The 26,876-nt window shown below is 42.8% G+C and overlaps 2 protein-coding genes across 7 annotated transcripts in view; one reads left to right on the top strand and one right to left on the bottom strand.

Annotated features, from left to right (window-relative positions):
- The window catches only part of PRR14L (proline rich 14 like), a 78,167-nt gene extending 69,376 nt beyond the window's left edge, over nt 1-8,791 (bottom strand). Inside the window, exons 1-2 of the mRNA XM_082263281.1 lie at nt 8,681-8,791; nt 639-1,040 (exon numbers count right to left, since the gene is read on the bottom strand). Coding sequence (XP_082119407.1) covers nt 639-995 — 357 coding nt within the window. The 5' untranslated portion in view covers nt 996-1,040; nt 8,681-8,791. The remainder of the gene's footprint in view (nt 1-638; nt 1,041-8,680) is intronic.
- Nucleotides 8,792-8,805: 14 nt separating this feature from the next.
- Nucleotides 8,806-26,876, top strand: part of DEPDC5 (DEP domain containing 5, GATOR1 subcomplex subunit) — a 228,801-nt gene continuing 210,730 nt past the window's right edge. For 5 of the 6 annotated variants that reach the window (XM_082263293.1, XM_082263290.1, XM_082263289.1 and 2 more), the window contains exons 1-2: nt 8,807-8,912; nt 8,994-9,084. In XM_082263293.1, coding sequence (XP_082119419.1) covers nt 9,027-9,084 — 58 coding nt within the window. In that variant the 5' untranslated portion in view covers nt 8,807-8,912; nt 8,994-9,026. Of the gene's footprint in view, nt 8,913-8,993; nt 9,085-26,876 lie in introns of all 6 variants that reach the window. The other variant, XM_082263291.1, reaches the window with a different exon arrangement.

Below are 26,876 nucleotides of genomic sequence, written 5' to 3'. Positions count from 1 at the left end.
GTCCTATAGGAAAGGGGAAAGGTAAGGACAGTCCAACTAGGGAGAAAAGAGCTCAATGATCACGGATGTCCTAAAACCTGAAAACGAGACAGGCTCTATCAGCCTTGCTGCAACTTTTTATACACACTGGGGTTGATTTCCTAAAACGGGAGCGTGCAATATCTGGTGCAGCTCTGCGTGGAAACCAATCAGCTTCCCGTTTTTTTTTTTGTCAAAGCTTAATTGAACAAGCAGAAGATGGAAATCGACTGGCTACCATACAAAGCTGCAGAAGATTTTGCACTCTTCAGTTTTAGTAAATCAACCCCACTGTTGAAGTTTGCAATGAAATCAGAGTATGCAATTTCAGTACAGGAGGGGAGTGTGTGGAAATGTGCAAGGCTGAAGATAAGCCTTGAGTTTAATTTTAAAGTCTTTATATTCCTTGACATTTTCTCTTTTTATCACAATCTAGTATTTATAATACTAAAGCACTGCGTGGTAGCCAAATATGAAAATCTGACACATGCCTAGATAACAAGTGTTCAAAAGCCCACTATTATGGGATTACTATAGTATACTGTGGGAATTACTACAAGGAAACCCCTTGAGAACAATAAAAAAAAATACAAAAATGTGCAACAGTCATCTCCAATTACCAATTTCTGCAGATCCATCTTTGGAGTGGTGCTTGAAATATCCATCGGGGCAACCCTCTCCACAGTACCCAACATTACAGCTGAGTTTAAACTATAGTGTCCTCTATAGTCCTGGCTCCCCGCACAAGAGGTTGGCTCTGGTACCTGAATAACTTCAATGTTGACAATATCTGTTTGTGGCTGAGGGTGCTTCTTATTTTCAGTTGTCAGATCAACCTGCTCCTGGATACCCCAGATTGATATTGGTTCATTTTTGAAGTGCACATGTAGTATAGGCCACTTGTGGTTCAAATTATTGCTCAAGGAGGACTCCAGTGAATGTAGCTGGCTCTGCTCCTGAACATCAAGTCCCAGCATTATGACATGTGAAGGAGAATAGTGCGCTGACCTGCCTGCAGGTCCCTGAGAAGAAAAAAAAAAAAAAAAAAAAAACACAAAACAAATAAGTCACTGTCTCATTTCTAGATCTAAATAATAAATCTGTTTTTAAAACACATCTGAAAAATTAACAGTAACCGTAAAGCAGATGAAAACCCTATTCATGAAATCTGACCTGTGCACATATCTGTAGTGTTTACCTATCTCTCTCCAAAGCCCTAAGTCCCATGTCTTTCTGCTGCTCCGTTCCTCTGTTATCAGCATTATAACATCTGCCAAGCTCCCAGACACCAGAGATAAAAGCAGCTGGAAATTTGTGTCAGGGAAGAGACTTAGAGACAGATAAGCAAAGAGGTTGTCTATTCACAGCACAGCTCTGCAAGTATCTTAGCTCATCTGCCTATGTGGAGAGGGGTGTGTGCCTTTCCCCCAATCAGCTCAGTGTATGCCTCAGGGTTGTGGAGTTGGAGTCGTAGTCGAGGAGTCGGAGGACATTTTGGGTACCTGGAGTCGGCAAACAATGCACCGACTCCTACTAAATTTAGATTGGAATTAAAAAAAAATAAGCAAGTTTAAATGTCCCAATTCACAAAAAGTTATAATGACTTTGTATAAGGAAACTTATAATTGAGGAGGCCAAATGTAAAAAGGAAGAACTACAGAAAGTTCTGAAAGGACATTTTGTCTTCCTTAAAATGGATGCATGCACACGTCACAGAGTCAATTATTTTGCTATTAATGTTAGATTTGTGGATGAAAATAACAAAACAATAACAAGGACCCTCGGATTAAAGGACACTCAGGCACATCACACCAGTGATTACCTTCGGAAGTTAGTGGAGGGTGTTCTAGAAGATTTTGAAATTACAAAAAGGAACAGATTTTATGTGTTGCGACAGATAATGCTTCTAACATGTTGAGCACAATTGAGAAGATGAACGCAGATGAAGAAGGTAACAAACAGATATTAGAGTTAGAGGAAGACAGCTCTGCAAGTATTGGAGAAAGTTTAGAAACTGAAGAGAATGCAGACATTTTTTTGTTGAAGAAGCATTTAAGCTTGCTACTATTCATCATATGCGATGTGCTGTTCATACACTGCAACTTGCCATAAGAGATGGATTAAAAGTTTGCCATGCAGCTACACTAATTGGCAAATTATGGCAAGTAACTGTTGCAGCCAGGGCCCCGAAAACAGATGCAATTTTGAAAAGACGTGCAGGAAAAGGAGCCATTTTGGATCAAACAACTCGCTGGGGAAGCACTTATTTAATGGTGAAGCGTTTGCTTGAACTTAAAGACTTCATAGAAGAAATGGACAATGAAAATCTTGCATTAACTGAAAGCCAGTGGACACAAACAAAAGATCTGGAGAACCTTCTTTCTCACCCCTTCACTCTCACTAAGAGGTTGCAATGTGACGATCTAACCCCGGGTAAATTCCTCTTGGAATGGAAGAGCCTGTTATATTGCCTGAACAAAAATGGAGGGTTAATAGCTGAGGGCATTGCATCTTCAATAATGAAAAGAGAGAGTCTTTTGCTGGAAAATGAAATCTTGTTAAAGGCTATTTATGTCGACCCAATGAGACGACTTTTGTTGAACAGTTAACAGACTACTACTGGGAAAAAGGCCCTCTATGATGTAGCAGTTCGCATGAAGGGATTACCACCTGAAATATCTCCACAGGATGAAGTTCTTTTAAGCAATAGTGGTAAATTAGGATCATCTTCTTCAAACGAAGAATTAGACTTTGATTCCTTCTTAGACAAAATGGAAGTTGCTAAAGGAAAGCGACGTCGCATAAGCGTTACAGAACCAGTGTTTTCATTGTGTTTGTCTTTTGCTTAAACCGTTCAATACAGTAGACTGTTGGCTTCCTAGCCAGTAGTCCTGTGGTAATGACATGTATGTTGCCTTTCTTTCCTTCAAGGAATGTATAAAATACATTCGCATATTAATACAGAGAAGTACAAAAAACCAAGGAGTTGGAACATTTATCTACCGACTCCACAGTCCTGGTATGCCTAGACTCCCCTCCCACTGCTTAAACAAAATTTGTAACACGATGTGCATATTCTAAGGAACATAAAAAGCTGAAGACAGCAGATATACATGTAAAACTCATGTAGGGAGATTGGTCTCATCACTGTGTATCATCTGTTCACTTCACTGGGTATATGTGAGGGTTTACACCCACTTTACGTGCCTACTGCCCATTCCTGGAATCTCAGCACTCTTGCAGAGCAAAACTGCCAGCAGGAACTTCAACTGACACTTCCGGGTGTGTCGTATGTCCAGTCCCCCTACTCCCCTATAGAGACCTAGGGGCCACGGCCAGTGAGTGAAACCAGGAATCTAACACATCTGAATTGTGTCAGATGTTTAAAATTCTGTCAGTGGTTTTGCTCTGCAAGAAAGCATAAAAATCCAGGAACGAACAGTTTTTTTTTTTTTTTAAATAGCACCAAAGTCACTTTAAAGCAATTTATTCAACTTGATACCAGTTAAAGCCTTCAAAAATTCTTGGTAGACGCCAGTGGGGTGAAAAGCCTGCTCTTTTGTCTTAGAAGTTTCATAGCAAAATTCTCATGGTAGTTTGTGTCTCCTGCCCCTCAAAGCAAAGCATTTTGATATTGACATTCAACACTGGATACCCTAATGAGGATAGTTATTGTACTTACAACAATATATATGTTTTAGTGTGAGGTGCAGTATCCCTATTTACCTTCACTAATCTGGGTACCAACTCCTAGCATACACTGACAAGCAGTGGGGTTACCCTTAAGGACACAGTAAATACCTGGAAAAAAATAATAATCTTTAATGGAATAGCAAATATGCTTAAAAGCTTCCATTACATGCCAAAACTAACATGGGAGATAATTACAGGAACAACAGCTATGTAAGTCTCCAGTTAAACTCAGTTAATGTGTAAGTGATGGTGATAGCACCATGGTTGTACCCTGCTCACTTGGAGTGGGCTATATATCCACTAGGACTAGCTAAGAGTATAGAAATAAAAGAAGCCACAATGGTGCTCACCTAATTTGTTCTTAGAATATGTCCTATTAGCAGCTAAGAGAGTTAACTAAAAGATAGTGATGTGGCTATGCTTATAAATATTCACTATGACTAGCTAAGAATGTACAAGTAAAACAAGTGGTAATGGTGCTGTGGCAGTGCACTGTCAACCCAATATGAGATATAGATATACTGTATACACATACTATAAGCAACTAAAAGTGCATGAGAGATGGTGCCATGACCTGACTTTTGTATCGACTAAGACATGCTAGCAGTGTCTAAATAAAACAGAAGCGCTGATGGTGCGGTGGCTGTCCTTCTCCTATATCCACCATTACCAACTTAGAGTGTAGAAGTAAAAAAAGAAATGGTGCCATGGCTCTCCCTTTGTATTCATTACTACCAGCTAAAAGTACATAAGTACAAAAATAAATGGGGACGTGCCATGATGTCCCTATTAATTCACTATGACCATCTAAGAGTACATAAGTACAAGAAGAAAAGGGAAGAGTGCCGTGACTGTCCTTATATTCATTATCACCAGCTTTCAATGTATAAGTAAAAAAGAAATGGTGCCATGGCTGTCCCTATATATCCACTATTACCAGCTAAAAGTACACAAGTACAAAAATAAATGGGGACGGTGCCATGATGTCCCTATATATTTCCACTATTACCACCTAAGAGTACATAAGCACAAAAAGAACTGGCAACTGTGCCATGGTGGTCTCTGTATATCAACTATGACCAGCTAAGAGGATAAAAGTGCAAAGAAAAATAGGAATGGTGCCAAGACTGTCCCTATATCCATTATCACCAGATTTGAGTGTATAAGTAGAAAATAAATAGTTACAATGCCATGGCTGTCCCCATGTATCCACCACGACCAGCTAAGAGTATACAATCACAAAAAGAAATGGGAATGGTGCCGGGACTGTCCCTGTACCCATTATCACCAGCTTGGAGTGTATAAGTATAAAATAAATAGTAACAGGGCCATGGCTGTCCCTATATATCCACTACAACCAGCTAAGAACATATAAGCACAAAAAGAAATGGAAATGGTGGTGTGACTGTCCCTATACTGTATATCCACTATGACCAGCCACACACTATAAACAGCTAAGCGAGTACAGTGCTGTGGCTGATGGTGTATATACTATTATATTTTACTTATAATCTCAGCTGGTAATAGTGGATATTTAGGCCAAGCACTATAACCTTTTCTATTTTAATTTCTCAATTCTTAGCTGGTAATAGTGGATATACAAAGACAGGTAGAACACCACCATCACCTGTGTCTCATTTCTACACTCCTGGTTGGTCACAGAGAGTGTAGAGTGTAGAAGTGGTGACGGTGCTCTTACTGTGCCCTTTATACACACACAGTTCCATTTTACTTACACCCTCTACATGGATATATAGGCACAGAAAAGGCACTCTAATGACTTCTGTTTTCCTCCTACACTCTTCGCTAGTAGCAGTGAATATAATAGAGCGCAGAAGTAAAAGAAGTGGTGATGATGCTGTGCCTCTAAAGAATTATACATAGGCACACTTAAAAAGAGAATATTAGCGGATCATAGGGGGTTTTTTACTAAAACTAGAGAGTGCAACATCCGGTTCAACTCTGCATAGGAACCAATCAGCTTCCAGGTTTAATTGCTGAAGCTTATAGACCACACACTCCGTCCGTCAGACAGACTCCATTTTTCTCAGCGGGGGATCGATCTGTCGATCCCCCGCTGAGCAGAAGGATGACAGCTGTGTCTCCGTGCTGTGTGCAGAGACACAGCTGTCAGTTCCCCATGCATCTCTATGGGAGAATCGGATGAGAACGGTCCGTCTGTCTGTTCTCATCTGATCTGCTGGACGGATGGAAAATAGGGTTTCCATCCGTCCAGATTTGACAGATTGGATGTCAGCGGACATGTTTCCGCTGACATCAGATGCCCCAGAGATGCATGGGGTGACCGTTCAGATCCGCCAAAAAACAGACAGGCAGATCTGAACAGCCCGCCTGTTTGAAAGGGGCAAAGGCCCCTTTCACACATACAGACCATTCACCCGTTTTTCATCCGTCCGTTGACGGATGAAAAACTGACATCAATGAATTCCTATCGAAAAATGGATGATCATACATTTACATCAGTTTTCATCCGCTGCCGTCAACATCAGTTTTTTTTGAATGGATGAAAGCCCTATTTTTCATCAGTTAAAAAAAACAGATCGGATGAAAAACTGATAAAAACAAAATGACAAAAAATCGTGACAACTGATTAAATGAATGGTCTGTATGTGTGAAAGAAGCCCTAATGAACAAGCTGAAGTTAAACACTGATTGCCTACCATGCCCAGCTGCACCAGATTCTAAGTGCACCAGTTTTAGTAAATCTCCACAGGGATCTCCAAACTATGGCCCTCCAGTTGTTCAGGAATTACAATTCCCATCATGCCTAGCCATGTCTGTGCATGTCAGAGTTTTGCAATACCTCATGGGAGGTGTAGTTCTGCAACAGCTGGAGGGCCATAGTTTGAGGATCCCTGCTAAGGATACCCAGAGCACCATGACCACTTCTATTTTACTTCTACACTCTCTATACCCACTACCAGCAGCTAAGAGAGTAGATGTAAAAGAGAAGTGGTGATGGTGCCTTGGCAGTGCCTGTTCATCCACTAAGAGGGTGTACATAAAATAGAATTGTGTGTATATAGGCGCAGCCGGAGCACCGGCACCGCTTCTCCATTACTCTTAGCTAGTCATAGAGGATATGTAGAGTGTGGAAGTAAAATAGAAGCGGTGATGGTGCCTTGGCAGTGCCTGGACATCCACTAAGAGGGTGTACATAAAATAGAATTGTGTGTATATAGGCGCAGCCAGAGCACCGGCACCGCTTCTCCATTACTCTTAGCTAGTCATAGAGGATATGTAGAGTGTGGAAGTAAAATAGAAGCGGTGATGGTGCCTTGGCAGTGCCTGGACATCCACTAAGAGGGTGTACATAAAATAGAATTGGATGTATATAGGCGCAGCCGGAGCACCGGCACCGCTTCTCCATTACTCTTAGCTAGTCATAGAGGATATGTAGAGTGTGGAAGTAAAATAGAAGCGGTGATGGTGCCTTGGCAGTGCCTGGACATCCACTAAGAGGGTGTACATAAAATAGAATTGGATGTATATAGGCGCAGCCGGAGCACCGGCACCGCTTCTCCATTACTCTTAGCTAGTCATAGAGGATATGTAGAGTGTGGAAGTAAAATAGAAGCGGTGATGGTGCCTTGGCAGTGCCTGGACATCCACTAAGAGGGTGTACATAAAATAGAATTGTGTGTATATAGGCGCAGCCAGAGCACCGGCACCGCTTCTCCATTACTCTTAGCTAGTCATAGAGGATATGTAGAGTGTGGAAGTAAAATAGAAGCGGTGATGGTGCCTTGGCAGTGCCTGGACATCCACTAAGAGGGTGTACATAAAATAGAATTGGATGTATATAGGCGCAGCCGGAGCACCGGCATCGCTTCTCCATTACTCTTGGCTAGTCATAGAGGATATGTAGAGTGTGGAAGTAAAATAGAAGCGGTGATGGTGCCTTGGCAGTGCCTGGACATCCACTAAGAGGGTGTACATAAAATAGAATTGTGTGTATATAGGCGCAGCCAGAGCACCGGCACCGCTTCTCCATTACTCTTAGCTAGTCATAGAGGATATGTAGAGTGTGGAAGTAAAATAGAAGCGGTGATGGTGCCTTGGCAGTGCCTGGACATCCACTAAGAGGGTGTACATAAAATAGAATTGGATGTATATAGGCGCAGCCGGAGCACCGGCATCGCTTCTCCATTACTCTTGGCTAGTCATAGAGGATATGTAGAGTGTGGAAGTAAAATAGAAGCGGTGATGGTGCCTTGGCAGTGCCTGGACATCCACTAAGAGGGTGTACATAAAATAGAATTGTGTGTATATAGGCGCAGCCAGAGCACCGGCACCGCTTCTCCATTACTCTTAGCTAGTCATAGAGGATATGTAGAGTGTGGAAGTAAAATAGAAGCGGTGATGGTGCCTTGGCAGTGCCTGGACATCCACTAAGAGGGTGTACATAAAATAGAATTGGGTGTATATAGGCGCAGCCGGAGCATTGGCACCGCTTCTCCATTACTCTTAGCTAGTCATAGAGGATATGTAGAGTGTGGAAGTAAAATAGAAGTGATGCCGGTGCTCCGGGTGTGCCTATATACACAGATCTATTTTATGTACACCCTCTTAGAGGATATTTAGACACAGAAAAGTCACTATCACCTCTTCTTATTGACTTGTATGTGGTAGTAGTGAATGTACAGAGTAGAAGTGGTGATGGGATTGTGCCTATATATAGCCTCCCATTGTATTCCTATAGCTGGTCATAGAGTATATAAGGACAGCACCATCACCATTTCTCCACTCTCTATATACTCACTACTAGCAGATAAGAGTGCACAAGTAGAAAAGAAGTGATGAGTCGTGGCTTTCTCTCGGTCTATATTCCACTATGAGCAGCCAAGTTTCCCCAAAGAAAAGTTGCCCCGTGCAGGCAGGCCGGAGCTGTCAGAGCCCCCTGTGCCTGTCCTCGTCCTCCTCCCCCCGGTGTGTGAGCTCTCCATACCCGGCTCTCACTCCTCCCATCCCGCGCCTCGCTCTCCCCAGCCTCTCACTAGCTCCGAAGCTCCATGACTCCGTCACTGTCTCCTCCCGACCGGGCACTCACCTCACTTCCTGCTACCCTTGCCGACGTCACCTCCGGCGGCACATCACGTGAGCTCTTCAAAGTGGTACCCGGGGCTTACGCTGTTATATCCCCGTGCCCGACACCCCCCGGGTCACCGTGAGGCTGGCAGGTAATTGGCTGGGCCCTAATGGTCTCTTCCTGTCCCCAGCATGTACCCCCTGACAGCTGTCATTTCTCCCTGTTTCTGCAGGTCGGAGCTGCTCAGGACCAGCCTGGAGCCACCATGAGAACTAACAAAGTGTACAAGCTGGTTATCCACAAGAAGGGCTTTGGGGGCAGTGGTGAGAACATACATGACACCAATTCTTCCTGCACACACTGCAATATACAGGGGCTGTGATCATAGATCAGTCACATGATAGTCACCATGCAGGGCAAGATCTGTGAAAGCTAAAAAGAGAAGTATGGGCAAAGCTTTTTTTTGGTGATACTTCTTGTGTGGGTCACAGGAGCGCACCTTAGTCTTGCTAAATCCCGCTGTCAGCTGATTTTACAGAGCTGCTCCAGGCTTTGAAAGAATTTTGACCATATTGTCGGGATCCACACAGCTGCCTGATTGACTGCTGACTCTAGCTCTTAGCCTGGCCCTCCCCTGTTCAGTCTGGAGGGGGAGAGCGGTGACTGAATGTCACCGCTCTCAGAAGGCTGAGAACTGGGTGATCAGCAGTTATGTGATTGCTCATTTCTCAGGTTTAGACCTGATGGGGTACAGGAGTGCACTTACTTTTGCTAAAGCCTGCCGTTGGCTGATGTCACAGAGCTGCTCCAGATTTGGAAAGGATTTTGACCATATTATTGGGATCCACCCAGTTGACTGCTGACTCTGGCTCTCAGCACCTGGATGCTCCCACCCCTGTCCAGTCTGGAGGGGCAGTGCTCTGTTCTGCTCCAAGAAGGCTGAGAAATCAGCGATCATATGATCACTCAGTTCTCAGACTTTGAGCCAGTGGGGTACAACTGCAGCAAGGAGATGAGTATGGATGTTTGTTTTTTATATACCCCAAAAACTACTTGAAGGTGACCCTGTGTCTGTTACAGAAAACTCCAGATGAAGGTATCTTGCAATAAAAGAGCTATTACAATCACCATTAGAGATGACCTTAGGCATCCTTCAAACTCCCATTTATCCAAACTGCCCTTTTGTTTTGGTTCTTCCTTGTCCTATATCACATGTAAACAAAGAGGCAGAATGCTGGTGATGTCGGAGCTCTTATTTAGCCAATGACAAAATGTTCACCTCTGCCCACCATCACTTACATAGTTACATAGTAGTTGAGGTTGAATAAAGACAACAGTCCATCCAGTTCAACCCGTGTAGGTGTGAATCATTTCTCATACCCCTGAATGTTTTGATCCTTGAGATGTACATCCAAGAGGTTTTTAAAAGTAGCCATACTCCCCGCAGTTACTACCATTTCTGGTAGAGAATTCCACAATCTTGTAGCCCTTACTGTAAAAAAACCCTCTGCATAGCTTGAGGTTAAATCTCTTCTCCTCTAATCGCATTGTATGGCCACATGTCTTTCATTCATTGCGACTGAACTTCTCCCCTTCCTTCCTTCCCAGCACTGCAATGTCCATCAGAAACTTTAGCTTTTTACTCTTCCATGAGTGATAGATTCCTCCATAATCCAACCTCTACATCACTGCCTTACCCTGTATTGATATATAGGTCAGAGGATGGCAACATGGCATGCAGCGGGGGGATACGGGCATCTGGCAGCCATGGAAGTGTGGAATGCTGGAGTTTTTGATAGAAGATGCAGCATTAAAACCGAGTGACCTTCACAGCTAGGAGAACACATGGAAGGGCTGTGCATGCAAAACTAAACCAGAAAAGTCTGCTTAACCACTGAATGAACCTGACTAAAATTATGCATTAAAATAGGGGTTTAGTTAGCACACATTTGCAAACGCGTGTGTAATCTGCAAGGCGCCTTCAGGGCACCCTATATTACCTGCAGTCCTAACTCCTGTACATTTATGAGAGGCTCCACAATGGAAGCACATGCATTCTAATGGATAGATAGAGGGCAGGTGGGCCTGAAGGTAGCCCAGTCCTTGAAGGCACAAGGGCACCCTAAGTGCCCAGCACATAGCACAATGGCAGTAAAGGCGTTCAGTGTGTTCCCCCACCAGTATACATCAACAACAAACAAAATGGCCCCTGCCCCCATCTGTAACTGGCCTTCACAGCAAGGAGCACGTTGAAGGGCTGTGCATGCAAAACAAAACCATCTCCTAACTCCTGTAAATTTATGAGTCTCCACAATGGAAGCACATGCATTTTGTTTGTATATGTATACTGGTGAGGTGACACCTTTGCTGCCTGGAGGACTGAGCTACCTCCAGGCCCACCTGCCCTCTTTCTATCCATTACAGTGCATGTGCTTCCATTGTGGAGACTCTCATAAATTTACAGGAGTTAGGACTGCAGGTAATACAGGGTGTCCTGAAGTGGCCTTGCAGCTTACACATGCGTTTCTAAATGTGCGCTAACTAAACCCCCGTTTTTAACGCATACTGTCAGACAGGTTAATTCAGTTGCTAAGCAGACTGGTTAGTGAGTTGAGCTGTGAATTTTTATGGTTTTGTTTTGCATGCACAGCCTTTCCATATGCCTCCTTGCTGTGAAGGCCAGTTATAGATGTGGGCAGAGGCCATTTTGTTTGGTAAAACCAAGTGAGTTGTTTTTGAAGCTACAAGTGCATCTAAAGCTCAAAAAAAAAATGCTCTATATTCCAAAGCTGAATTTATGCACTTTTAGAATTGCCCAGTTATAGCTGACTCTTGGAATGAAGTCACTACTTTCCATGCTAATCTACTATGAAGTTGAATGGATTGTGTTCGGTAGACAAAACTGGCTGCTGAACATAGCAGGGGATAATTTTTTTGCACATTGCAGGATGTGTACACCCCCATAGACTACCTTTGCAGCTTATGAAGGGGAGCTGTTGAATGGTGGTAAAAACTTGGCTCAAATGCATTTTTACCCCCCCCAACCACATATGTAAACCTAGCCTTAGGCCTCACTTACAATTGCACTTGGGGAGCGTTAATTAAAAAAAAAAAAAACTTTTGTTGTGGCACGGTGGTGCAGGATTTTAGGTGTTAAAACAGGTTGTGAGGAGGCAGCGTAATGCCTTCTGAAGAGCGATCCATTGGATCACTCTCCAGTGGGCACTGCAAGTGTAAATGGGCTCTAAGGGAATGAAAGCAAATCCGTGTGATGCATGACAAAAGCAATTATTAAAGCAGGTGTACACTGTATCTTGGGATCCTATTTCGAACACTGCTTTCCAAATCCTTCCAAAATGGTTTACTAAGGCATGTCAGAAGCAAAACCCATGGTCCATGTACACTAGCCCTAAGGAACTTACTGTAACTCCTCAGTTTGATTTGCCAAGCATTGTGATCTTACAGGGTACAACAGTTTTGGTCATCAAGGTTTGATTTGGGCATCTGTAGAATTGGCTCATCTGCTTGGGAATTGGGTTTCTATGATCTGTTCTTAAGGGGGTCTGCCTGCCAAAATATTGTTTATTAGTTTGTTGCAGACAGTTAAATCTCCTAAAAGTTACTATCTTCTAAAGCAGCCTTTCTCAATCAGGGTTACATGTAACTCTAGGGTTCCTCCATAGGTTTCCAGTGGTTCCTTGAGCTGTAAGCAGTGGTGGTTCTTGGTCTCCCACCTGCACTAACCATCAGTGTTAGGGAGAAATTTTCCACTTGCATTCAATAAAAGGGGTAACTTCTACAATGACCGGCAATGTAAGAGGGTACTTTTCAATGTATCACTAACCTAAAGTGGTTGTAAACTCTTACATATACCCAGTGTAGTGAAAAGCCCAAAGTGATACAGAGATAAAACAAATCCTCCTGCATAAGTTGTACCTTTTTATCTGTAGTTCACTAATCAGTTCAAAGTACAGAACTTTCACAGCTTACCTGAGCTTCAGCAGGCAGGAGCTGTTCACTTGCCGTGGGCGCAATGCTTTGCGCTTCAGAAAAATTAAAAGAGAAGTGTGGGAATGCAAAATAACAAACAGTTATACTCACCAGATCGATGTTGCAGCTGTTCATCCACTGGCGCTACATATTGGAATGGGTGATCATTTGTTTTCGGTCTTCAGTGAACAAAGAGCAGGTGACTGTCAGTCACTGGCTCTCTGCTTTGCCCCTACAGCGCTCACTGGGGCACTGGGCTGTGGAGGGGTGGGAGTGCCTGGCTTTGGCATTCAGCGGCATGCTTGTTGGGCATCTTGGTGGATCCTGATATTACTGTCTGGATTCCTGCTGAGCATGGACCTGCTCTGTGACATCTGACCACAGTGGGCTTTAGCAGAACTAAGAACTAAGTGCACTCCTGTGATTCATAGGAGAAGTATGGCCAAAGGAGCTTTGGCCATACTTCTCCTTTAACGTTACATACTGAGTTGACAGGCATCACAGTCTGTCAGACCTGGCCATTTAAGCTGCTTGGCTTACGGTTGTGGCACACTAGTCCCATTATAAACTGCTGTTCAACAGAAAGCAGAAAAAGGCATTCAGGAGGGGATAGGATCGCCTGGGAGCAGCTGCTTAGCCTTACTTTGAAAAGCGATCCACTGTGGATAGCTTTTCAGAGCACAGGGTAGAGTAAATCTACCTTAAGCATGCAATTCTCCACTGGCCTCTAGCGTAAGGGGCTCAACAGGAATTATTATTGTGAATTTCCTTTTAGGATTATTGCCAAAAATATTTTTATGTAGAGCACCAGGGTGCCATAAAATGATCCACTCTGGGTTTCAATTTTTTTGGTTACAACACATTCCATACAGATGCAAGAAAAAGTATGTGGACCCTTTGGAATGATATGGATTTCTGCACAAATTGGTCATAAAATGTGATCTGATCATCATCTAAGTCACAACAGTAGACAATCACAGTCTGCTTAAAGTAATAACACACAAAGAATGAAATGTTGCCATATTTTAATTGAACACACCATGTAAACATTCACAGTGCAGGTTGAAAAAGTATGTTAACCCTTGGATTTAATAACTGGTTGAACCTCTTGGCAGCAATAACTTCAACCAAACGTTTCCTGTAGTTACAGATCAGACATGCACAACGGTCAGGAGTAATTCTTGACCATTCCTCTTTACAGAACTGTTTCAGTTCAGCAATATTCTTGGGATGTCTGGTGTGAATTGCTTTCTTGAGGTCATGCCACAGCATCTCAATCGGGTTGAGGTCAGGACTCTGACTGGGCCACTTCAGAAAGCATATTTTCTTCTGTTTAAGCCATTCTGTTGTTGATTTACTTCTATGCTTTGGGTCATTGTCCTATTGCAACACCCATCTTCTGTTGAGCTTCAGCTGGTAAACAGATGGCCTTAAGTTCTCCTGCAAAATGTCTTGATAAACTTGAGAATTCATTTTTCATTCGATGATAGCAATCTGTCCAGGCCCTGACGCAGCAAAGCAGCCCCAAACCATGATGCCCCCACCACCATACTTCACAGTTGGGATGAGGTTTTGATGTTGGTATGCTGTGCCTCTTTTTCGCCACATATAGTGTTGTGTGTTTCTTTCAAACAACTCAACTTTGGTTTCATCTGTCCACAGAATATTTTGCCAGTACTGCTGTGGAACATCCAGGTGCTCTTGCGCAAACTGTAAACGTGCAGCAATGAATGAAATCCATTCTTGTTTAGTGTTTTACGTAATGTAGGTTCGCTAACAGGGATGTTAGCATTTTCCAGTGACTTTTGTAAGTCTTTAGCTGACACTCTAGGATTCTTCTTCACCTCATTGAGCAGTCTGCGCTGTGCTCTTGCAGTCATCTTTACAGGACGGCCACTCCTAGGGAGAGTAGCAGCAGTGCTGAACTTTCTCCATTTATAGACAATTTGTTGTGTGCAGCTTTGTCAGTGCAACTTCAGGTGCGACTTAAAGGACATCTGTGCGACTTCATGCACAGATGCCAATGCAAGTCCTACCTGAACTTGCAAAAAGTATAGCAGGAACTCCTTTCAAAATCAGTGCGACTCTGATGGACCTTAAGGCCCCATTCTGATTTGTTCAATCCTTTTAGTTTTTCAGGTGGATCTGATCAGAAGGTTCATGTGTTCTTATGAACAGGCTGGTGTAAACAAACCCCTATCTCTTCCATTTAGGCTGACTGCATCAGAGGTAGCTGGTTGTAAATGGACAGCAGAGTCCATTTACACCTAGCTGCCCATAGAGCAGAGTGGGGTCTGTGCTCTGCAGAAACTGAGTGGACATGGATGTGTCATTTGATCAGCAGGAGGTAAGCTCACAGATCTTCTGCTTTTCAGAACGGAATGTGAAAGAGGCTTTAGAGGGGAACTCTACCCAAAAGAGGCAGCTCCACTTGTTTGCATCCCCCCCCCCCCCCACTGCCACATTTAGCACTTCCTCGTAATATCGGTGCATGGTGATCTTCCTCATGTCCGGCCCCTTCCTCCTTCTCCCTGCTGCCTTCTGGGACCGTGTGTTTCCCAGAAGATGGTGGAACCATTCAAAAAGCACAGAGCAACAGGAAAATGGCTGTGAAGCTCGAAGGCTTCACTGCCGGTTTGCCTTACTTGCCATGCCGGCGCCTGCATCTGAAGCCGATGGACGAATCGGCTTGGAGTGCTGACATCGAGGGATCCCTGGACAGGTAAGTGTCCTATATTAAAAGTTAGGAGCTACAGTATTTGTAGCTGCTAACTTTTAATCTTTTTTTCCCCAGACTGGAACTCCGCTCTAATAATGAATAATGTTCTTTAGCAAGAAATATACCATGACTAAACTCAAAATTCCGAGTGTATCACCCAATGCAAATATTGGTGCAAATATTAAAACACAAAAGTGTAAAAAAGTGCTACAAATAAATGTCCATAATGTCCTGCAATGCTTGGGGAATCCACTCGATTGCAGGACACAGGCGTTGCAATCAAAGGAACATCTATTAACTTAAACAGCTTCACAGCAGCAAAAAAACACAACAAAGAATAACAGTCCCATCGACTTGAAGAGTTCAGAACTTCTGTTGCAGTTAAACAGTCCCCAACTTTTGGAGAAGGTAACTTCCCCTGCCAACAGGTTTACAGGCAGGATACTGACATGTACCCTCACGGCTGTACAAAAATCCACCATCCACAGTCTCCTTTATACTCCTCCACACCACACCTACAACTTCTTGTCTTTTCTTAAACCCACTTCCTCTGACCAGTGAGTTAACCCTTTTGTTCCCTTAAAGGGACCTCAGTCCAAACAGAGGGCAAATATAGCGTCCTTCCAGGACCCAGCCTCGGCATCCTGTACATATCCCCCCCGCCCCAACGCCAAAGAGGTGGAGGCAACAGTGAAGATAAGACAATGGGCTCTTGAAAGGGCATCTGCATTTTGATGCTGTCTCCCGGGCCTGTACTCCACTACAAACCTAAATTCCTGGAGTGCCAGGAACCAACAGGTAATCCTGGCATTAGTCCCTTTACCTTGTCTCATCCACGTTAAAACAAGCATGGTCCGAAATCAGCCTAAATTTCCTCCCAAAGAGATAATACCTGAGGGACTCTAAGGCCCACTTAACTGCTAGACACTCTTGCTCAACTATAGCATAGTTTTTCTCCGCTAGTGTCAACTTACTACTGAAGAAGACTACCGGGTGCTCCTCACCATGAACAACCTGTGAAAGGGCTGCTCCTAACCCCACATCTGAAGCATCAGTCTGGACAATTCTTTTGAAAAGTTTGGCACTATCGGGACAGGGTGTTGGCACAGTGCCGACTTGAGCTCCAAAAAAGCCTTTTCAGCGTCTGCATTCCATTTAACCATAACCGACTTCTGACCCTTAGTCAGATTGGTCAGTGGAGCCACCAATGTGGCAAAGTTGGGTACAAACCTCCTGTAGTATCCCACAATGCCCAGGAATGCACGTAACAATGGAGGAGTACAAAAAGCCGCACAACTGGTTGAAGATGCAAAAAGTTAAAATCCAAATTTATTGAAATCAAAAAGATAAAACCATCCAAAGTGTGACCACAACAGTCGGAGACATGGGGAAAAAAAAAAAAAAAGGCACGGCGGTTGACGCGTTTCACGGAGTCTTCCGCTTAGTCGTAACCATGCTTGAACAATACAAAACACTGCTATAAATAGAGGAAAAACATTTCAATTCACGTGTACCTACTAGATCATGCCTGATTGAACACACACAGCTGCAGGTAATAATCCTCAATTAAGGGCACACAAACAGCCCAGCAGGAATTGTATGTATGTTTTAGCTTCACCTCTAACCAAACGCATAACAAAAGATTTTGTATATGCATATACGTAAAAACATGTATAATAGAAGTAATAAAAGAGTGAATAAATACCTGGTGTAAAAGTGAAAACCAAAAACCAAAAGAAGAAAACTGAAGTACTAAGTAAAAAAATTAAGATAAAATAAGATAAAATAATAAGATAATAGTGAGAACATAGAGAAAAATAAAGAAAAATATACGGATAGAATAAAAATGAAGAATGAAAATGAAATAGAGAGAGGGAGGGAAACCGAAAAAGAAAACGAACAATGAGATAGAAAAGTGAATGAAAAAAACAAAAGAAACAGAGCTGGAAGTATAAGGGGATACATATATGGAGATGGAAATAGAATGTAAAAATATGTGTTATGCCCATGTACTGAAAAGATATATATAAGTGTATATATAACTCTCGATATCACATAGCCCCATCCATTGAGAAATATTTCTACAGCTGTGTTCACATACAAAGGGCGATCCAAAAAGAGCCCTAGATTAGTACAACACCATTAAGGGGTAACGTATATAAATCCAGAAAATAATTGTGCGTGCATAAAGCACAGCACACTCTTGTGATAAATAGATAAACATAGAGGTCATGCGTGCCACTATAGGCATATTGACATATACATATATATGCAGGATGTATCCCTTGTAAAACCACTATGTAACATAAAGAAAATACAAATAAAAACATGCATAAACCTGAACTTGGAATGCGTATAGAACCTGTCACATATAAATCTAGAAGAACCTAAATGACAAGTCCAATGGGGGTAGCGAACATGTAAGGAGTATATATGGTCAACAATCCCAAACATCTATACTTGTACATATCATCCAATAGGATCATGACAAAAAATGCATATATACAAGTATACGTATACTTCATCACATAAAATGTACAATATATACATGTATGCTCCACTGCGTGTATAGCACAATAAATATCCAAAATGTCAAAAAAATATAATATAATCTATATATATGTAACCATAAAGACAAATTAGATGATACAACATGTATATTTGTCAAAGAACATAAGCATTCCAACCAGACTCAAAAAAACTAGGGCTGTAGAATAGAGAAAAAGAAAAAATGAAATATAAAAGGAAAATGCGAAGCAAAGAGCAAATTGAGGAGCAGAGAAGTGAAGAAAGAAAGTGTGGAAAAAGAAAGAAGACACAGAGACATAGACTGGCCGATCAAAAAGAAAAATTGCATGCATACATATAGGATGCAAATAACCCCTTTATATGCATAATAGAATGTATATACCCCAAAAGTATAAACCATTACTGCGAGTAGAAGTGGGTAACATCCCATTCGAAATTTAAACCGCCAGGTAAGCGGGTCTGGAGTCTATGGATCCAGAAAACTTCCCTCTTACACAGAAGGCGGAACACATCACCCCCTCTTACAGGAGCAACCACACGTTCGATCACTTGGACCGATATCAAAGACAGGTCACCATCATGTTCTAGATTGAAATGTCGGCCACATTTGTGGATTTCCGCAATCTAATTCCGCTGAGGTGTTCCCTAAACCTGTCCTTAAGTTTACGTGTAGTGCGACCTACATATTGGACAAAGCACTCCCTACAGGTAATGAGATAAATAAGAAATGTGGTGTTACAGTTAAAAAATCTATTGATTTTGTATGTTTTGTTCTCGATAGAGGATTGGAAACTATCACCTCCTAAAACATGAGGGCATGTGATGCAATCCTTAGCACCACATCTGAAATTGCCTTTCAAGTGCAACCACTTCTCAGATGTTTTTTTGGTTGTGTTATTAAACAGACTTGGGGATAGTTGGTTCCCTAGTGTTTTAGCCCTTTTGGCGACAATATTCACTCCCCCCTCCAGAATTTTAGCACAATCCTTATCACCATACAGGATGGGAATATGTTTGTTGATAATTTGTTTAATCCTATTAAATTCCAAGCTGTATGGGATAGTGAGATTGATGGGACCATTTTTGCCATCAGTCCTAGATTTATTCGGAGGTTTCTTTGATACAAGAAGACTTTTTCTGTCTCTATTAAGGGCAATAGAGTATGCCCTATCTAGAGTCCATCTCGGATACCCCCTGGCCAAAAAACGTTTGTACAGTTGTACCGACTCTTTATTGAAAACATCCAGGTCACTGCATATCCTTCTAATATGGAGGAATTGACCCACTGGAATGCCTTTACGGGTATGGAAGGGGTGACTAGAGTCAGCATGCAACAAATTATTGCCAGCTGAGGGCTTCCTATAGAGGCTAGTAACCACCTGATCATGTCGATGCTCCAAAGTGACATCCAGGAAGTCAATTCTCTCAGCACTGAATTGACCCGTGAATGTCAAATTATAAACATTCCGGTTGAGATAGTTCAAAAACAAATCGAAGGGGAGGCCTTGTCTACTAATAAAGATCAAATCGTCTATATAACGAAAAAATATGACAATGTGATTCCTGTAGGGGTTACCATCTCCAAAAATGTGGGCCCTCTCCCACCAACCCATGTAAAGGTTGGCCAGGGAGGGTGAAAAAATAGCCCCCATGGCTGCCCCACACTTCTGGAGATAGTAGACCTCATCAAACATAAAATAATTATGTCTAAGAAGCTACTCCAAAACCTCCAAAATGTATGACTTAGCCACCTCAGTTAAGTTGGTATATTGAGTAAGTGAAAAATGCACAGCTTCTAGAGCTAAATTATGGGGGATCGAGGAGTAAAGGCTCGCCACATCACAAGTCATCCACTGATAGTCTGGCTGCCAGCGAATCTCATTGGTAATACTTAATAGATGCATAGTATCCTTTAGATAACTGGGTAAGTTGTGCACGATGGGTTGGAGCTGGCCATCCAGCCACTCACCCAGACGTTCATTCAGAGACCCAATGCCAGCGACAATGGGCCTCCCCTGAACCGGGCGAACCCCCTTGTGCACCTTTGGGAGGTGATGGAAAATAGGAGTGATGGGAAAATCCGGCATCAATTTACCAGACTCCTTAGGAGTAAGGATACCCAAAGAAGCCCCTCTATCAATGAGTTTTTGCAGGGTGCATCTAAATTTGTTTAGGGGGTCACAGCTCAACCCTATATATGTGCCTGTATCCGACAATTGTCTAAGTGCTTCCATTCTATATTCACTCTTGTCTAGTATGACTACCGCTCCCCCTTTATCCGCATTTCTAATTATAATGGAGTCATCCTCGATCAGAGATGCTAAAGCTTTCCTTTCCTGAACACTCAAATTGTCATTTTTCACCTGTACCTTATTAGGAACCATTTGTTTAAGTTCAAAAATGTCCTCTTCAATTTGTTTCTGGAAGGTATCCATCTGGGGGACCCGTGATTGTACAGGATAAAAATAAGAAGGTACCTTAAATGGAACTTTGTTGACACAATCTTCCTTTCCATGCACACCAATCCACATTCTGTCATTAAGTCCTCCAGATCGATGACCGCACAATGTTCCCTGAAGGATCTGGGAGATTCTGAACCGTTATCCCCTGACACTGTCACAGATTGATCCGAACCCATACCCATATCCACATCCTGTAGAGTATGCAAAGCCGTGCCGTCATCCAAGAAATGCTTGCGTAGGGTCAGATTCCGAATAAATTTGTTTATATCCAAGATCGTGGAAAACGGATCGAAATGTGTGGGGGGGCAAAAGTTCAGGCCTTTCGATAAAAGGCTCAATTCTCCCGTGGTTAGCATCTTTTGTGACAGGTTGATAACATTATTAATTTCAATTTCAACATCTTCATGTTTTATTTCCTCTGAGCACGCAGAGAATAATGGTGATCCCGTTGGCCTCCGGTGCTTCTTTCCTCCCCTCCTTGTTTTCTTTGTGATTTTTTCTTTTTCTGGGGCTTTTTCTCCTTTCTCAGGAATGCACGTACCCGCTTCTTCATGAGTGGGCGGGGCCAGTTCTGTACCGCCTCTACCCTGTTGACCTGAGGTTTTACCAGCTCTCTACCTACAATATACCCCAGGTATTTCACCTCCTCTATTCCCAATGCTCATTTTTCAGCGTTCACTGTGAACCCCTCCTTCCAAAGGGAGTCCAGGACTGCCTGGACTTTGTGCAAGTGTGATTCACAATCTCTGCTAAAAATGACTGTTGTCCAAATACACGGAGGCATACTCTTGGAGAGGTCGTAAAATCTTATCCATTACTCGCTGGAATGTGGCTAGAGCAGTTTGTAGTCCAAAAGGCATTCTTTTGTACTAAAAACTCCACTCTGGGGTAGCAAAAGCTTTTTTCTCTCTAGTAGCCTTAAGCCTCGTACACACGCAACGAATTTCCGCCGACCGGTCGTTCGTCTTTTGTCCAGAGTGGTGTCTGTTGGTTGGAATGTGCTCTAGACTGCACACGAATTTTGTCGTCCAACAGAATTATACTTCAGAAGTGATGTCATGTATTGGATTCCTTTATTTGTGTTCTTTCATCTCTGAGCATGCCCAGTCTTGCTCATAAGATTTTTCAAGATTTTTCCCTGTCGAAATCTGTACTGACTGCACGAAAATCAGACGTGTTTTGACGGTGAACAAAAATTTTATAGCTTGCACACCAGAATTTTTTCGGCCGAAAAGTCGTAGTCGGTTGTCGAGAGCACCATACTAACAAGCCGAAAATCGGCAGATCGGTCGTCGAACGAAAATTCCCGGCCGAATTTCGACTCGTGTGTACGAGGCTTTAGTCTGGGGGTATTGTAGTAATATACCTGGCTGGACCTAGTCTCTCCATAAGCTCATCTACCCGGGTCATGGGGTAGGCATCTGTATCAAAGGTGGGAACAACAACATTTATAATGAAGGTATGCAGGACAGCCACTAAAATATCTAGTGAATATTTAAAATGAACAGACACCCCAAGAGCAGTTATGATAAAAGCATAAAAAACAAAACTTTATTGGACATCAAAATACGTAAAGCTTCTTAAACATAAAAGTTACCATAAACGTTCACTAGTCTCAAACATACACTCCTATTGCCAATATCCCAAATATAGGTTAATAATGCCTAACTCTGGCAACAGCTTACACTCGATATCTGGAACAGGAGAGTGAGATTTTTTTGCTGTATGCTTTTCTTCCACAGCTTCACAAAACAAACCTCTCAAAATGAACCTCGCTTTCCCCATGCTAGAGACTCTATATTTATAGTCCTATAGACCAGAGACCACCCAGAGGATGTAAATATTCCTGCTGAACACTCACTAGTTGTTTTGTGAGTGATGTCAGCAAGACATGGTTTTACTTTCCTCCCAAAACTTCATGGTCAATTGGATATGCGGCAGCCATCTTTACACACGATGTCAAAGCTCATCAAACCACCTGTGGGTGAGAGATATCAGTACACATGTATGGGAACATTTGTCGTGAATCAGCTAAAAATATCCACAACTGATACAGCATCAAGCCTTGAAACTTCATTAAGTTTCCAAAAATCATTGCAGAACCGCGGAGTTCTGTTGGGCTTCAGTACCAACACAGTGGCGCTTGACCACTCACTCTGTGATTCTTCAAAAATCTCCATGTCTAACATCCTCTTCATTTCCTCTGAATCAGGCTTTCTCTGAGCCTCTGGGATATGGTAAGGTCGGACACAACCTTTGACTCCTGGTTCTGTGATGATATCAAGCTCGATGACATTAGCAAGACCTGGCAAGTCGGAACATTTTTTTAATTTCTCTGCAAGAACTCCTTTGCTCGCTGACTTTGGATTTTAGACAGGATATTTGCTTCTTGGACATTTTCCACCCAAACCTGAGGCTCAAGTCTTGCACCAGTCAGGGTGGTCACTGGTTCCCTCTCTGTTCCGGGCCTTTAACAAGTTTACGTGATATATCTGATACAGTTTCCTCTTGCTTGGTTGGTGTACTTTATAATTTGCCTCCCCCATTTTTTCCACAATTTTAAAGGCATCTTACAATTTGGCCAAGAACTTACTTTCCATAGTGGGAATCTGTACTGCCACTCGATCCCCCACTTGGAAGTGCCTTATTTTAGTGGACCTATCATATACCCTCCGTTGCGCCTCATGGGCTTTTTGCAAATGTTCATTGACCAGTGGCATCACACTTATGATGCTTTCCTGCATTTGGGAAAACTATTCAAGAACATTCTTATGCTGAATAGTTTCACTTTCCCATTCCTCTTTAACAAAGTCAAGCAATCCACAAGGTCTCTGCCCATACACCAACTCAGCGGGTGAAAACCCCCTGGATGCCTGGGGCACTTCTTGAATAGCAAATAGGAGAGCATTTAACAGGCAGCCACAATTTTTCCTATCACTTTGTACCACTCACTTGAGCATGGACCTAAGAGTCTTATTAAATCGCTCTACCAGGCCGTCTGTTTGGGGATAGTAGACTGATGTGCAAAGCTGTTTAATCCGGAACGGCTTTCACACATCGGCCATAACCCTCGACATAGAGTGCCCTAGTCTGTATTTACTTAGGAGAACCAGTCCGTGTAAACAACTGGAATAACTCCAGGCCATTAGTCTTAGAGGAGGTATTCCGCAGGGGTAGCGCCTCAGGATATCGGGTGGTAAAGTCATGAAAAAACAGTTTGTAGGAGTGACCTCGAGCAGACTTTACCAAGGGACCCACTATATCCATTGCTTTCCTTTCGAATGGAACCCCAATTATGGGCAGAGCGACCAAAGGGCTATGGAAGCGAGTCATCGGAGTGGTTAACTGACACGTGGGATAAGAGGCACAGTATTTCTTTACCTCTGCTTTCAGACCTGGCCAGTAAAACTGGTCGGTGATCCATGCCTCCGTCTTCTCAAGGTGTCCTCCTAAAACATCATTATGGGCCAGGTCAAGATATATACTGTTGGGGTAGCAGTAATTGTCCTACCGCATTGTCTCTTATTTTGTTAACCTGATAAAACAATTCATTACATACTGCAAAGTGTGGCCATCACTCATTCGCACCTGGCTCTTGGGGAACCCCATATATCACCACAAACTGTTCCTGCGCCTGGGCCAAAGTGGAATCCTGCAGCTGGGCAGTACCAATTGCCCCCTGGGGAACACCCTAACCCGCTAGGGCAGGGGTGGAGGCCAATTCCTCATCCTCTTCCCCCAGCATTACTGAAGAGGAGAAGGCCCCCCCCCCCCCCCCTTAGTGTTCAGCTCAGTGTGTGGAGCACGTATTTTGCCATCCTCAACAGTATCAGTATTACTTTTATCACCATCAACCAGATCATTAGCATTTTCATTATCTATATCAACCTCAATAACATTTGGCAGTTCTGGCTTACTCTCCTCAACAGCAGGAATAGAGGGACTAGTTTCTCCCCAGTCTGTGGGCCGTTCATGTAGTTCTCTTTGTTCCCACAATTTTGCAAACAACGGACAGTCTCGTCCTATTATAACTAGGGATCGGCCGATAATGTCTTTTCAGGGCCGATACTGATTTTTCGGTCACCCTTCAGGCTGATAGCCGATATTAGGTGCAGATATTCTTTACAAGTTTTGAAAATTCAACACAATTTTTGACACAAATATGGTACTGAACATGTTAGTTTATTACAATTTTTAACATTAAGGGCTCATTCTTCACACTATACCTACATGAAAACTGATGGGAAAACCGCACAGGTTTTCACATCTGTTTTCATGCGCGATTCTGTCAGTTTTCATGCACGTTGTGTGGTATGAACAGGGCAGATAGAGAAGAAGAGTAAAGAGAAGAACCATTGTTTTTTTTTTTTTTGTGCACTTGCAGAACGTGTACAGCAAAACTCACATCTCTGTCTATACCATGGTGTGACTGTGAATGAATGAGGCCTAGAAGTAGACAACTGTTAAGAATAAAGTGCTTGAAAAATAATAACTTAATAAAGGCTTCTTAAAACATATAAAAATGGCATAAACTGCTGCAGTGCACTCACTGCAATGATTACATTTAAATCACTACTGCAGTGCAAAAGCTAGACAGTGGACACTACACTTATTTCAATACTCCCAGTTAAGTAGAACAATATTCTAGTGATCAAGAAACATTTGCAGCAAGCATAACATTTCAGCATGTTCACCTGTTAAATGGCTTCTGTTTTTTTCATATATTGCTGCCACTTCACTAAATACACAATCACTTGGTACAGAGGAAGGAGGAGCAGAGAGGTATCTTCTAGCATGAGAGGCAAGTCTTTTGTAGCGTGCCCCATTTTCTTTCCACCACTTAAGAGGATCACCACTTCTATCAATTACCGGTTCCTTCAAGTAAAGATGAAGTTCATCATCCAGGCAGATTATTGTAGATTCAGTAGAATCCTTCGCATGAGGCCCCAATAAAACACTGAACATGGCATCAATTCGACCACGATGAAAATTCTCTTCTGTCCGTTGTCTTTTTGGGCGTTGTCTTTTTGGGGTGTTTTTGCGGTATCTTGCTCTTCCAGATTAGAAACCTGCTCTTCCTGACTTGACATTTCGGCAGGAACCTCCTGTACCTCCTGTTGAATATCTTCTGTCAGCCATTGTTTTGCCTTGGCCAATACATCATCAGAAGAGAAAGCATGATTCTTGTATCTTCAAACTGTTCCCGCAAAGTTGGGAGCATGAAATTGTCCAAAATGTCTTGGCATGTTGACACCTTAAGATTTCCCTTCACTGGAACTAATGGGCCAAGCCCAACCCCTGAAAAACAACCCCAAACCATAACCCCCCCCCCACCCACCAAATAACTTAGACCAGTGCACAAAGCAAGGTCCATAAAGACATGGATGAGTGAGTTTGGGGTGAAGGAACTTGACTGGCTTGCACTAATATCAACCCCATAGAACACCTTTGGGATTAATTAGAGCAGCGACTACAAGCCAGGCCTTTTCCTCCAACATCAGTGCCGGACCTCACAAATACGCTCCTGGAAGAATAGTCAAACATTCCAATAGACACACTCCTAAACCTTGCGGACAGCCTCTCAGAATAGTTAAAGCTGTTATAGCTGTAAAGGGTGGGCCAACTCAATACTGAACCCTACCGACCAAGGCTCAATTCACACCTATGCATGTGGCTTTTGAGCATTTATGTAGTGCTTTTTGCTGTTCTTTCCACGTTTTTTTGAACCGCAATTTTGCCTCAAAATTGCATTTTTTGTGTTTTTTTTTTGTTTTGTTTTTTTTTTCTATTTGTTTGGCAGTTTTAAAAACGCAAATTGTGGCAAAATCGCGGGAAAATTGCAATACTTTCATTTTAGATGCAGGTCCCTTAAAGTCTATTACATACAAAATCCTGCATTTTGCAGGAAAAATCCCAGACCCTTTCCAAAAATGCAGAGGTACAAAAGTGCATTAATGTTAACCTGTTCCATAGGAACTCATGTTATAAAAATGAAATGCATTACTGCAAAAAGCATGAAAAAATGCATTAATGTGAATCCAGCCGAAGACTGGGGTGCCATTAAAGTTCATGTGCGTGGAAAGGCAGGTGTCCCAATACTTTTGACAATATAGCGTATATACTGTATACAGTAATAGTGGTGTTAATACCTTTTGGTATTATAATGTCAAACAGTCAGTGTATGTATTAACCACTTACCGACCGCTCGCCGTAGATTTACGTCTGTCCTTTGACGTTAAATACCGGAGTTTGCCATAACCTGGGGCGGCGGGCTATTAGCTTTCAGATAAGGGTGGTCCAAGTGGCTGATTTACTGCGGATCACCCCTATGGTGTGGCGGAAGAGGTGCCCCCCCCCCGCTACGTTCCGGCAGTTTTCCCCGCTTACCAGACCTGCCGGCAACGGGGAAAACGAT

The sequence above is a fragment of the Pelophylax lessonae genome (assembly GCF_965119305.1).
Source record: "Pelophylax lessonae genome assembly, chromosome: 1".
Classification (NCBI taxonomy): Eukaryota; Metazoa; Chordata; class Amphibia; order Anura; family Ranidae; genus Pelophylax; species Pelophylax lessonae.
The sequence above is the reverse complement of the archived record's forward strand: the minus strand, read 5'-3'. Positions and strand labels throughout refer to the sequence as shown.